We start from the raw sequence: 13517 nt of genomic DNA on the forward strand, positions 1-13517 counted from the left end.
CTTTTAGTGGCTAAGTGCTACTCTTGTGATCACTTTAGGACTCAATGTAATCTTTAGTCGCCAGCAGAGAAGGGACGGCAGCATATTGGTGGTGCATCTGCCTTGCATGCCGAAGTTTCCAGGTTCAATCTCTGGTGCCTCCAGTTCCTGCCAGAAACTAGAGCCACTGCCGTCAGTGTAGGCAGTACAGAGCTTCATGGACCAAAGCTCTGACTTGGTGTAAGGCAGCCTCCTATGTTAAGCACAGTCTCCTGTAGAGGCATGGATAAGGTAAAGGTAAAGGGACCCCTGACCATTAGGTCCAGTCGTGGCCGACTCTGGGGTTGCGGTGCTCATCTCGCTTTATTGGCTGAGGGAGCCGGCGTACAGCTTCCGGGTCATGTGGCCAGCATGACTAAGCCGCTTCTGACGAACTGGAAACCCCGTTTACCTTCCTGCCGGAGTGGTACCTATTTATCTACTTGCACTTTGATGTGCTTTCGAACTGCTAGGTTGGCAGGAGCAGGGACCGAGCAATGGGAGCTCACCCCGTCGCGGGGATTCAAACCGCCGACCTTCTGATCGGCAAGTCGTAGGCTCTGTGGTTTAACCCACAGCGCCACCCACATAAGCTCCTTGCTTATCAGAGCTGTGACACTCTAGCCTGTGTCTTGGTTGTCTAGAGAGAAGTTTTAGCTGGACACACAGAGCAACAAGGCCTCTGGGTCACCTGCTTAGCTATACCAATGACCTGTGTTAATAGCTTTCATTTCTTGGAATGATAGAGATGAGCAGGGAAGGGGAAGTTTGTTAGTTATGGGATCTAGATCTATAGCCCTGTAGGCTAAGGTTTAGTGCTTCTGTATCAGGTGAATGTCCAGTAAATAATTTTAGAACGGAGCCACGATCAACGTACCGATTTGGCTCGTACTATTTTGAGTGCAGTTATAGACTCAGCTGCAGCTGCAATTCAATTATTTGAAAAGTGCAACAAATTATTTTGATTTGGTGATCACAGATGGTAGCTGAAATTTGGATAAACATTTCTCATTGCAAAGCAAATCTTCTGTAGATGAGACTTTTAATTTTTTTAAAAAAAGTAAGCATATGTGAACATTAACGGCTAGTCTGTTTTCAGCTGGGTGCCAGCTACTATAGCTTATAGTTCTGTTTCCATACTATCAGTTTCTGGAGAAGAATAAATATCTTGGTTGTAATCTCCTTGAGTTATATGACAAAATGTTTGTGCTAGAATGGCCGGTTTACAGTTCATGTTGCATTTCTGAGCGCAATATGAGCTCCTTTTGAGCTGGATCAGCTCACAGCTGTTTTTGGACTACAAGTCCCACCATCCCCAGCTGGCAGGACCAGTGGTCAGGGATGATGGGAACTGTAGTTCAAAAACAGCAAGAGATCCAAGTTTGGGAAACTCTGGTCTAGAGAAATGGTGGACAACCACATTTCTTCCAGGTTTGAGAGCTTATTGGTTACTCAGTGGCATATTGCTTCTCTGCAGACAGGGTCTCTTTAGGTTCTATGGCCAAATAGCTGTTCACAGACAAATTGATGAAGAAGTTTGTTTTTAGTCATCTAAGCTAGTGGTGGGGTTCTTCACCTTGAAGTACAGTGGTAGCTTGGTTCTTAAACTTAATCCGTTCCGGAAGTCCGTTCCAAAACCAAAGTGTTCCAAAACCAAGACGTGCTTTCCCATAGAAAGTAATGCAAAATGGATTAATCCGTTCCAGACTTTTAAAAACAACCCCTAAAACAGCAGTTTAACATGAATTTTACTATCTTATGAGACCACTGATCCATAAAATGAAAGCAATACACAATGCACTGCAGTCACACAATCAATCATTCGGTAGCTGAACTGGGTTCCACACAGTCACAAAAACAAAACAAAAGAGCCTCAAAAACAAAAATGCAAAATAAATAGCAAAAACAGACAGACCTCAATGAAGAGCTGTATCTTGTCTGCTCTGAAGCTGTTGCCAAGCCATTTGGGTGACCCCAAGTTATTGTTTATAATGTCATAAAAAGAGCTCTGCTGGAACAGAATGTGTGTGTGTGTGTGTGTTAACAAACTCTAATTGATTTCTAAGAGATAAACCTTTTTAAAAAAATAATCCAGTATAACTGCTACATTTGAATCTGTATTCCTTGTTAAGATTACGCAGCGTTACCTGCCTGCTTTTACCTTATCCCTGGATTTTGGTTTGCATCCCTCTAGGGAATTTGACACCAGACCCACCTAAAATGGCTTCCTCCGCAAGCCAGCCTGACCTTCTAGGCGGCTGGGATTCCTGGGCAGATGCCCCGGCAATTAGCACTGCGGCGCCCGCACCACCGAAGAAGTCCACTTTGGAAGGTATTGTACAAGGGAGTCGCTTCCTTTTTTATGGCAGCTGGCGGTATACGCAGAGCTACCGAAACATTGTGTGTATGTGAAACACTCAGTCACGTAATAGTCTTGGATCAAATAACATAATAGTCTTTTATCAAATAACATAGGAAGCTGCCTTATACCAAGCCCATTCCATAGAGTAGCAGTGGCTGTCAGACAGGAGTCTCTCCCACCCCACCCTAGAGCTTGAACCTGAGGCCTTCTACATGCAAGGCAGATTATTACTGTTATTTATTCAATTTATATTCCCCCCCCCCATTATCAGAAGTTCCCAGGGCGGTATACAACGTTAAAAACACATTGCAGAACATCAGTGATAGAAATGTAATATAAGCATAATAAAAAGCATACTGACAGACAGCCTAATAACTATGGTTAGCAATGCAGCTGTCCCTGCCTTATTCCTTCTAAAGCATTAACTGAATGTTGACAGCATACACAAGGCACAGCCTAGCATGCTTTTTTAGCAGTCATATTCACCTGGGACTGGAACAATATAAAAGGAGATTGTTTTAGGTGAGTGTGTGATTCGATGTAAAAAGCACACAGATAACAATTAACACCGAAATGTAAACTTTCTTAATTTGATAAAGATTAGAACAGGCAAGATCAAAATTCCCAAGCCCCTCTGCATTGTTAAACAAAAAGCCATATATATATATGTATGTATATATATATACACACATATACATATACATATATAGATCATAGCATGCGAAAGTGTCAGTCGTAAGGAATGAACAGAAGCATATTTTATCCATTGATTGAGAAGAATGCTGAATAGTGTGGCATAGCAGTATTTGCAGCCACCCATGTGATATTTTGTAGAGCGTAATAATTGTGTCTTATTACATAGGCCCGGCTTTTACGACAGGAGGACCCACAAACGCCACTTCAGGCCTTTCATTCAGTCAAGCAAAATCACAGAACTTTGACCCTTTTGCTGACCTTGCTAACCTGAGAACCGGCCTTCCAGGTAAGTGTTTAAGTGACTAATAAAAGGAAGAAAAGTATTCCAGTAGAGTGTGTTTATCCTGTACATTCAGGGTGGATAATGTAGTTAAAATGCTGGAGTGGGTCTGTAAAATAAAAATGTAGTCATTTCACTACAAGAGTCCTTGCTTACTTTGTTTGGTGTTTGGTTTTTGTTCAGTTTACTGGGGCACCTCTGCAGGACAACCTTCTGTGTTGTGGGGCTTTCCCTCTCATCGCTCCTCAAACCAGCCATGCAGAGAACATGTTCAGATCTGAGTGTTAGCTGTCATATTTGGTGCCTGTAGGCTTTTTGTACAAGGCAACCAAAGCCCTTTAAACTTGTGAAGTTTTTAGTTCGTGCCGTATTTAAAGGTAAAGGGACCCCTGACCATCAGGTCCAGTCGTGACCGACTCTGGGGTTGCGGCGCTCATCTCGCTTTACTGGCCGAGGGAGCCGGCGTACAGCTTCCGGGTCATGTGGCCAGCATGACTAAGCCGCTTCTGGCGAACCAGAGCAGCGCACGGAAATGCCGTTTACCTTCCCGCCGGAGCGGTACCTATTTATCTACTTGCACTTTGACGTGCTTTCGAGCTGCTAGGTTGGCAGGAGCTGGGACCGAGCAATGGGAGCTCACCCCGTCGCGGGGATTCAAACCGCCGACCTTCTGATCGGCAAGTTCTAGGCTCTGTGGTTTAACCCACAGCGCCACCCATGAATCTGAGAGATCTAGGCAGAAAGCTGAAACCAAGCAGCATCATGCCATAAGATTTGCATCCTGGCATCTGAATTTGGTTGCTTGTAAAGAAGTTATGACCGTCTTTGGGAAGTAATGCTGGGGAGCGGATGATGCATTCAGGAACCACTACATGACTAGCCGCAAGGCAAGGTTGGGGAACCTGCGCCCTTCCAAATATTGTTGGGCTTCAGTTCCCACGGTCAATGCTGAGGGATGATGGGAGTTGTAGTCCAACGTTGCGAGGACCACAGGCTCCCCATCCTTGCCACAGAAGATGCTGGCATGCTTGTTTTCATAGGTTTAAACCAAATGGAATATCTTTTTAAATTAAAAAGCAAAACCCTGATCCTTGCTTTCCAGGGGCTTCCAGTGGCGGATTCTCAACCGGCAGTTTTGCTCCAAAGTCAACTCAGAAAGCAGGGAACCAATGGCAGGCAAGCAAAACGCAACCTGCTGGCACATCATGGCAACCCCAGGCACAGCCAAAGGTGCCAGAACAAGCTAAGCCGAGCGCGCAGCCGAAAGCCAACTACACTGTGAATTTCAGTGTCATTGGAGGACGAGAAGAGAGAGGCATCAGGGCGCCTGGCTTTGGTATGTTTCTCTACCCGATGATGATTATTTTTTGCATATATTAGTTGCTTGGCATATAAGAGTCTCCAAGTGACATACAAAATCTGAAACCATAAAGTGTGGCATGAATCAGAAAAAAAAAGAACAGTGCATTACAACAGAAGCCATACAATAGCCTAGATAGCAAACCCAAATTAAACAGCAGCAAAAATATACCATCAGTGCGCAGCAAAATCATCATAATCCATGATATACCTTGGAGAAAAGATAATTTTATTGATCTAGTCGCTTCTTTGGTCTGTAAAGCCCCTTTGCAGAAGATTACATTTGCTTCTGAGTAACAGTGCGATCCCACACTTTCCCAGGTGATAGGTTTTGGATGGAATTTAAGCATGATGCATGTGGCTTCTTGTACATATATATGATTTACGACTTTTCACTTCTGTGTCGCTTACCCAAGTGAACTGGGAGCCTAATCCTTTTTATCTCATTTGCTAGGGCAAAAACCCAAAGTTTCAGAAAACGATTTTGAGGATCTTTTGTCGAATCAAGGGTTTGCAGCCAAAACCGACAGAAAAGGACCAAAGACCATTGCTGAGATGAGAAAGCAAGAAATGTCTAAAGATATGGACCCTCTGAAACTAAAGGTTGGCTGTTCTTATACCAAATAGTTCTCATCCGGCAACTTCTGGTGTTTGGAAAAGCAGCGGTGTGCCATCTAAGTGGGGGAAGTTGAAGCATAAATGTGGAGGAGGGCGGTTCCTGGATGATGCATGACTGGGAGGGGTGGCTAACACCCCAGAGGACAGGATCACACTTCAAAACGACCTTGACAGATTAGAGAACTGGGCCAAAACAAACAAGATGAATTTTAACATGGAGAAATGTAAAGTATTGCACTTGGGCAAAAAAAATGAGAGGCACAAATACAAGATGGGTGACACCTGGCTTGAGAGCACTTCATGTGAAAAGGATCTAGGAGTCTTGGTTGACCACAAACTTGACATGAGCCAACAGTGAGACGCGGCAGCTAAAAAAGCCAATGCAATTCTGGGCTGCATCAATAGGAGTATAGCATCTAGACCTCACCTGGAGTACTGTGTCCAGTTCTGGGCACCACAGTTCAAGAAGGACACTGACAAACTGGAACGTGTCCAGAGGAGGGCAACCAATATGGTCAAAGGCCTGGAAACGATGCCTTATGAGGAACGGCTAAGGGAGCTGGGCATGTTTAGCCTGGAGAAGAGGAGGTTAAGGGGTGATATGATAGCCATGTTCAAATACAGTGGTACCTCGCAAGACGAATGCCTCGCAAGACGGAAAACTCGCAAGAAGAAAGAGTTTTCCGTTTTTCGAGGTGCTTCGCCAGACGAATTTCCCTATGGGCTTGCTTCCCAAGAAGAAAGCCCATAGGGAAATCTCCGGGGACCTCTTTTAAAATGCTGGCGGTTGGGAGCAAAGACTTTCGCCCACCGCCGGCCTTCAGAAGAGGTCCTGGACCTCTTCTGAAGGCCGGCGGGGGGCAAAAGTCTTTGCTCCCCCCCGCCTGCCTTCCCAGGACAGCGGAGACTTCTCCGCTGTCCCGGGCGATCTTAAAATGCTGGCGGGCGGCAGTGAAGTCTCCGCTGTCCCGGGGGCTTTTAAAATGCTGGCGGTCGGCAGCAAAGCCCTCCTGTCCCTGGAGCTTGCTGGGCGGGAGGTGGGGAAAAGGGCTTTTCTTCCCACCGCCAGCCTTCAGAACAGCCTTCTGAAGGCTGGTGGTGGGAAGAAAAGCCCTTGTCCCCCCCCAGCCTTCAGAAGAGGTCGGGGGACAGACTGTCCCTGGACCTGGTCTGAAGGCGGTTTCCATAGGAACGCATTGATTGATTTTCAATGCATTCCTATGGGAAACCGTGCTTCGCAAGACAAAAAACTCGCAAGAAGAAAAAACTCGTGGAACGAATATACAGTACCACTGTATATAAAAGGATGTCACATAGAGGAGGGGAAAAGGTTGTTTTCTGCTGCTCCAGAGAAGCGGACACGGAGCAATGGATCCAAACTACAAGAAAGAAGATTCCACCTAAACATTAGGAAGAACTTCCTGACAGTAAGAGCTGTTCGACAGTGGAATTTGCTGCCAAGGAGTGTGGTGGAGTCTCCTTCTTTGGAGGTCTTTAAGCAGAGGCTTGACAACCATATGTCAGGAGTGCTCTGATGGTGTTTCCTGCTTGGCAGGGGGTTGGACTCGATGGCCCTTGTGGTCTCTTCCAACTCTACGATTCTATGATTCTAAGTCACCGTGCATAAAATAACACAATACATGTGTTTGAACTTCTCTCTCTCTCTCTCTCTCTCTCTCTCTCTCTCTCTCTCTAGATTCTAGATTGGATTGATGGAAAAGAGAGGAATATAAGAGCTTTATTATCTACTCTTCACACTGTGCTTTGGGAAGGCGAGACCAAATGGAAGCAGGTCGGCATGGCTGACCTGGTTACCCCAGATCAAGTCAAGAAGTACTATAGGAAGGCAGTGCTTGTCGTACATCCAGATAAGGTACGTGCTTCTGGCAGATTTGAGAAACCGCTAGTGCCAGATTACTGCGATATTCCTAAGGGTCAATTCCAGGTGCTGGGTGCTCCCTGCTCAAGCTGCGTAGCTCAGTTGCCTAGAGCGTGGTGCTGATAATGCCAAGGTCGCAGGTTCGATCCCCACAAGGGACAGCTGCATATTCCTTCAGTGCAGGGGGTTGGACGAGATGATCCTCAGGGTCCCTTCCAACTCTTATGATTCTGTGAACCACTAGGTAGGTACTTCCTACCTAGAACAGCTCAACCAGAGGCCGTAGGAGGCATTGCAGAGGTCCAATGAAATACAAAGAGAGCCAGTGTGGTGTAGTGGTTAAGAGTGGTAGACTCGTAATCTGGGGAACCGGGTTCGCGTCTCCGCTCCTCCACATGCAGCTGCTGGGTGACCTTGGGCCAGTCACACTTCTTTGAAGTCTCTCAGCCCCACTCACCTCACAGAGTGTTTGTTGTGGGGGAGGAAGGGAAAGGAGAATGTTAGCCGCTTTGAGACTCCTTCGGGTAGTGATAAAGCGGGATATCAAATCCAAACTCCTCCTCCTCCTCCCCTTCTTCTTCTTCTTCTTCTTCTTCTTCTTCTTCTTCTTCTTCTTCTTCTTCTTCTTCACAATGGAACATACAGCACAGCAAATGTGTCCGGCCTTGAGCCAGCCATGGGTCTTAGAGCTGGCAGCCAGAGGGATGCTAAATGTGCTGCTATTGCCATCTCTTAGCCAGAGCGGGGAACTGCAGGGAGGTGGGCCATGCCAGCCACGAAGGCTCTGAGCCTGAGTAAGTTAGGTGCTTCCCTCCAACTCCTACAGGGGTATCCGGGTTACCTGCTTTCAGCTTGTGGAATGCTGCCCTCCTGGAACCTCATCTGGCACCATAATTACTTGCCTGCAGATGCCAGACAAAAACATTTCCTTCCTGCCAGGCGTTTTGGTGTATAATTATCTGTGACTCCCTTCAGTGGGTGGGATGTTTTGGTCCTGCCTTTTTAAAAATATGAATGATTTTTAGACTTTCCTCTGTTTTGATTTATACCAGTTTTAACATGTATTGTTTATTGTTGGTAAGTCATTTTGAGGGACTTTGTTCTAATAAGTTTAATAAATAGCAGCAACAAAAGCTTCCTTAAGGAAGCTGTGATCTAATAATGAGCATCTAGCAAGTGCAGTCTTTCTAGGAATTGCTTTTACCTCCTCCTCCTCCTTCTTTTTTTTTTGCACTGTCCATATCTGTTTCCTGTTCTCTGTAAGCTGCATAGAGGTTTCATTTACCTCTCTGCAGTTTATGAAAAGTAGTATGTAACATTTTTAAAAAATATATAAACTCAGAAATAGGAATTGGCCTCTGTGTGTGTAGCTTGTAACACATGTGAGACGGCCTTTGCACAGCGTCCGTTATAGCCGGGCACAATTCCTGTATCCACTCTGTGGCAGCACACTCAGCAGCTTACAGAAGCTTTGTGGATAAGCCCCTAACTTGGTTCCCCAGCTGTTGTTGGACTACAAATCCCATCATCCTTGGCTAGCAGGACCAGTGATCCCGAGGATGTTGGGAGTTGCAGTCCAGCAACAGCTGGGATGTCACGGAATTCTGCTCAATATTGAACCAGAGCAGATTCCAATATATCGTTAGCAGAGTAAAAACTTAAACACGTTGCATGGTTCCCAAAAAATAGACCAGAGGCAATTGTATTTCATCCAGCAAAGCTTTACTGCTACTGAAGGCAAATGGGCATATTGGGCACAAATCCAATACATTCAGGATTGGCACTGTCCATAAAAAATCCAGTTGCAGCAGACTTAACTTAAACTTACAAAAGCGTATAAGACTAAACCTTATATAGCATGCTATGTACAGAACACCACACCAGAAGGTAAAGAGATAGAAAGAGAAAGTGAAACCCAGGCTCCTTCTCGCCTTACTTTTATAGTCAGCATGACCTTGACAGAAAGAGATAAGAGAACCAGTTAAAGCCAGCTGTGCTCAGCTTCTCTGAAGGAATAACCCAAACATCACGAACCTCCTGCTTGTTTCTTTCACGCAGAGAAGCTTCCAGAACCCTCTTGGATTAAGTAGAATAGGAAAGATCTCTACACATGAGATCAATACCTTCTACACTAAGAAATGCAAACTGACATGGGAAGCCAAGTTTGAGAAACACTGCCCTAAACATTTCCAGCCTGCAAATAAATAAATATAAGCCTGCAAAGGGGCTTGTAGCAGCAGCTAGCTGCATCCCTATGCTGGATTTAGAGGAGATTCCCCTCCTCCTGGCAGCCTGGCATGTTGTTGTGCCGGGCACAAGAGAAGGACTGGAGAGCTCTGTTCCTCCTCCGCCAGCCTGCCTTGGAACTGCATGGCATTTCTGGTTGCCTATGGCGACAGTGCAAGTGCTTAAACATGAGGCTGGCATATTGTCTCCACAGCATCTCTACCTCATAGCAAGCAACAGCTTGAGCTGGTTAGATAAGCTGTGTTATTGTTTCGCTCTGTAATGTTGTTGTTGTTTATTGAGTTTATATACTGCCTTATAAGGGACGTGGGTGGCGTTGTGGGTTAAACCACAGAGCCTAGGACTTGCCAATCAGAAGGTCGGAGGTTCGAAGCCCTGCGATGGGGTGAGCTCCCGTTGCTCGGTCCCTGCTCCTGCCAGCCTAGCAGTTCGAAAGCACGTCAAAGTGCAAGTAGATAAATAGGTATCGCTCTGGCGGGAAGGTAAACGGTGTTTCTATGCGCTGCTCTGGTTCGCCAGAAGCAGCTTAGTTATGCTGGCCACATGACCCGGAAGCTGTACGCCGGCTCCCTCGGCCAATAAAGCAAGATGAGTGCCGCAACCCCAGAGTCGGTCACAACTGGACCTAATGGTCAGGGGTCCCTTTACCTTTATACTGAACTATATCCGGAGGTCTCAGGGTGGTTCGCAGAAAAAAATCACAACTTATATAATCAGAATAAAAACAACAACCCAATAACTAATCCCCCCCCCCGCAAAGGAGCCACATTTTTAAAGGGCATAGGATGTCAAACAGATCAACCCAAGGCCTGGTTTAAAAGGAACGTTTTTGCCTGCTGCCTAAAGGTGTATAATGAAGGCGCCAGGCAAACTTCCCTGGGGAGAGCATTCCACAGACAGGAGCCACTGCAGAGAAGGCCCCTTTTGGTGTTGCCACCTTCTGGACCTCTCAAGGAGGGAGGCACACGAAGGAGGGCCTCAGAAGATGATCTCAGGGTCTAGGTAGGTTCATATGGGAAGAGGCGGTCCTTGAGGTATTGCGGTCCTGAGCTGTTTAAGGCTTTATAGGTCAAAACCAGCACTTTGAATTGGGCCCGGAAACTAATTGGTAACCAGTGCAGTTGGACCAGGATTGGTGTAATATGCTCAAACCATGTTCCTTCAGTGAGCAGCCTGGCCGCTGAATTCTGCACCAGCTGAAGTTTCCAAACTGTCTTCAAAGGCAGCCCTTTTCTGGTGCGGGCGGGAGGGGGCATGTCTGCTTTCCTTTAATGCAGCTGTTACAGGCAACTGTCACTTGACTCTTGAGAATGTTCAGTTGGAGGTGGAAGGATTACGTGGAACCTTCCTGTTAGGATAGCTCACTCTGTAGCTCATTCTTGGTGTTGCGGGTTCGAGCCCCATGTTGGGCGACAGATTCCTGCATTGCAGTGGGTTGGACTAGATGACCCCGCAGTCCCTTCTTACTCTACAGTTTCATGACTCTTTGATTCTAAGCCTAGCAATTGATGCAGAAGAGGCAGGCAAGGTGTTTTGCTATCTTCCATGCCAAGACTTCTGACCAGACACTCCCAAGTCTGGGAAGGGGCGGTCTGTTCGTACATTTGCATCCTGGCTGCAGAATTGCTGTGTTGGCAGCAACACAGGATTCTTGCTCAGCTCATGTTTGGAGTGAAAACACCCACGTTTCTTGTAACTCCTGCTCTCTTTTGCTTCCTTGCAGGCCACGGGGCAACCTTACGAACAATACGCCAAAATGATCTTCATGGAACTGAGCGACGCGTGGTCAGAATTTGAAAACCAAGGATCCAAATCACTTTTCTAAGATGCTCCCTTTTTGAAAGCGGGGGTGGATTTCAAAATGTATTTGCAGCAAAAACCGAATCTTCCGAGTGCTGTTCTAGTGTCGCCTCCTTGGATCGAGGAGGGGAGGGGGGCAGGGAACGCTTCCCGGTTCTTGCACACTTTGAATCTATACACTCTCACAAACGGGGTGTGTCTTGTAGGACACAGCGCACAGATGGCACTTTGGGTCCATCGACACTCGGAAGGTGGTGCCCTGAGAGTGGAAAGTTCCAAGCCATCTGAGAGAGGGTTTGAACACACGTGTCATTTGAATGATGGCGGCTAGCGTGGGCAAGATTTTCTATGGGAGACATCATCCATTTCAAATCCCTTTTGTGTGTCTATGTGTTTTTGTGTTCCCTTCATTTGAGGAAACACCCAACCTCAATTTGCATTTCTGTTCCCCCCTCTATGTAGTCTTTATGATTTGTCTTGGTTGTTTTTTTTGTTTTGGTTTCCCCCTTTTTAAATTTACATGTTTGCCTTATTCAAAGTGCTTTAGTTTACCTTATCAGCTGTGAGTTTGCTCAGCATCTCTTTTCTGGTTTCTGTGCGAGGTGTACATTTTTCTTTGGTATTTCATGTAATCATTCCGGTAATCATTCTGTAAATAATTAAAACATTTTTTTCTGACAACACCTGCGTTCCTTACACTGCATCAACAGTAGCTTAGCCAAAACGGTCGCATTGGTGGGGAAGAAAAGACACGAATGAATCTTTGATGTGTTTGTGATCCCCCCCCCCAAAAAAAATATGTAAAGATGGAAGCAGAGTTTGGCTTTAATTTAAGGATTGCATGGTCTTGTCTTATTTATTATGATCTCCTTTGAGACAAGACTGTTTAAATATTTATTCCAAAATGTTTGTTTGAAATTATATATATTTGCATTGTCTTCTACTCTCCTTGATGGTATATGTGCCTTCTGTTGGCATAATTGAATTGTTAAGTTGGTAGGTTAACAGCGTATGCTGAGACTTGAAATGTGAGCCCAGTGGTTTACTTTTTTTGCTTTTGATAGGCTGAACAGAATATGTGTTGCATCACGTAGCTGCATTGGAAAGGTGTGTGTGCACTTTTTGCCAACCAGGGACAACTTCCCCTCACGTGTTTGAAAGCCTGTTGATTCTGGAAGTTCATGCGTGTGGATCAGACAACAGGATGATGATCTATGTACTGTCTTGAAGCCTTGACATATCCCTGAATATACCGGCTAGTTCTATGGTAAAGGAAAATACGCTGTTTGCCCGGTGATTGGTCTCACCTATAAAATGAAGAATTGAGCACAATATTCTCTGCTGAGCATCAAGACCAGCTCTGTATTCAATCAGCAATATGGTGTCTAGGTTGTGGTGGCATCTTTTCAATATACTGTGTAGCTTTCAGATGGATTTTACTTTTAAATCTGTCTGCAAGCCATCAAGGTTTATTCAGTCTGGTTCTGCCACAGAGAATAATTCTGGCATTGTTATGGAGTAGTGCTTTTTCTGGCAAGCAGCTTTCTGATCAAAGTTGGTACAAAGTTAGACCTTTTCTTCTATCCTTCCACCCACGCTGCAGGAAACAGAGACCAGCCAGATTACTTGCTAATTCTGTAGTATACTCAGTCAGCGCTGCTCTATTCTGTAGAGAGTGGACTTAGAGGAGGCAGGGAAGAAATGTACTTTGGGATGCAACCTGAGCGATCAAACTCAGTCACGCAATGTGGCTGTCAGCCTGGGGAAGATGCCCAAGCCCAAAGAGATAATCTTGAAGCAGAGAATGTGTATGAGTTACAACTTTTTGAAAAGTATTTCCTTTTCCCCCCCTCAGGTGCAAAACTGCACGTATTTTTTCCTTGTGCTTTATAAGGCCATGGAAAGGCTGATCAAGTGTGTGGCCATTTCTTGGCTATCTCCAAAATAGCATGCGTAAGCTAAACTCCTCGTTATTGACTCATAGTTCACACCTACACAGGTAGGCCTAAGTGAAGCAAGGAGACGATTCAGCCTGTAACTGGTAGTCATACGTGATGTAGGTGTGAAAAATAAATGGGATTGCGCTTCACTTGGGGGTAGTGAGGCACTGATTATCTGCTTTGTATGCACAAGTGACATCGTTGCTGAATAGGCTCTGAGCTTAGCTATGGGCCTGTCTATTACGTGCAGCTGAAGCAACATGGGAGTTGTGGAAGACAGGCTACAGTAAGCTGCTGGGGTGGAGGGAGAGAGTAGGC

The 13517-nt window shown here is 45.7% G+C and overlaps 1 protein-coding gene across 2 annotated transcripts in view; it reads left to right on the plus strand.

The window, feature by feature from the left end:
* Positions 1-11940, plus strand: part of GAK (cyclin G associated kinase) — a 75720-nt gene extending 63780 nt beyond the window's left edge. For both annotated transcript variants that reach the window (XM_053371483.1, XM_053371482.1), the window contains 6 exons: positions 2213-2350; positions 3243-3362; positions 4459-4692; positions 5170-5318; positions 7030-7206; positions 11183-11940. In XM_053371483.1, coding sequence (XP_053227458.1) covers positions 2213-2350; positions 3243-3362; positions 4459-4692; positions 5170-5318; positions 7030-7206; positions 11183-11284 — 920 coding nt within the window. In that variant the 3' untranslated portion in view covers positions 11285-11940. The remainder of the gene's footprint in view (positions 1-2212; positions 2351-3242; positions 3363-4458; positions 4693-5169; positions 5319-7029; positions 7207-11182) is intronic.
* The last annotated feature ends 1577 nt before the right edge of the window (positions 11941-13517 follow it).

Source organism: Podarcis raffonei, chromosome 17, assembly GCF_027172205.1.
Source record: "Podarcis raffonei isolate rPodRaf1 chromosome 17, rPodRaf1.pri, whole genome shotgun sequence".
In the NCBI taxonomy this organism is placed as follows: Eukaryota; Metazoa; Chordata; class Lepidosauria; order Squamata; family Lacertidae; genus Podarcis; species Podarcis raffonei.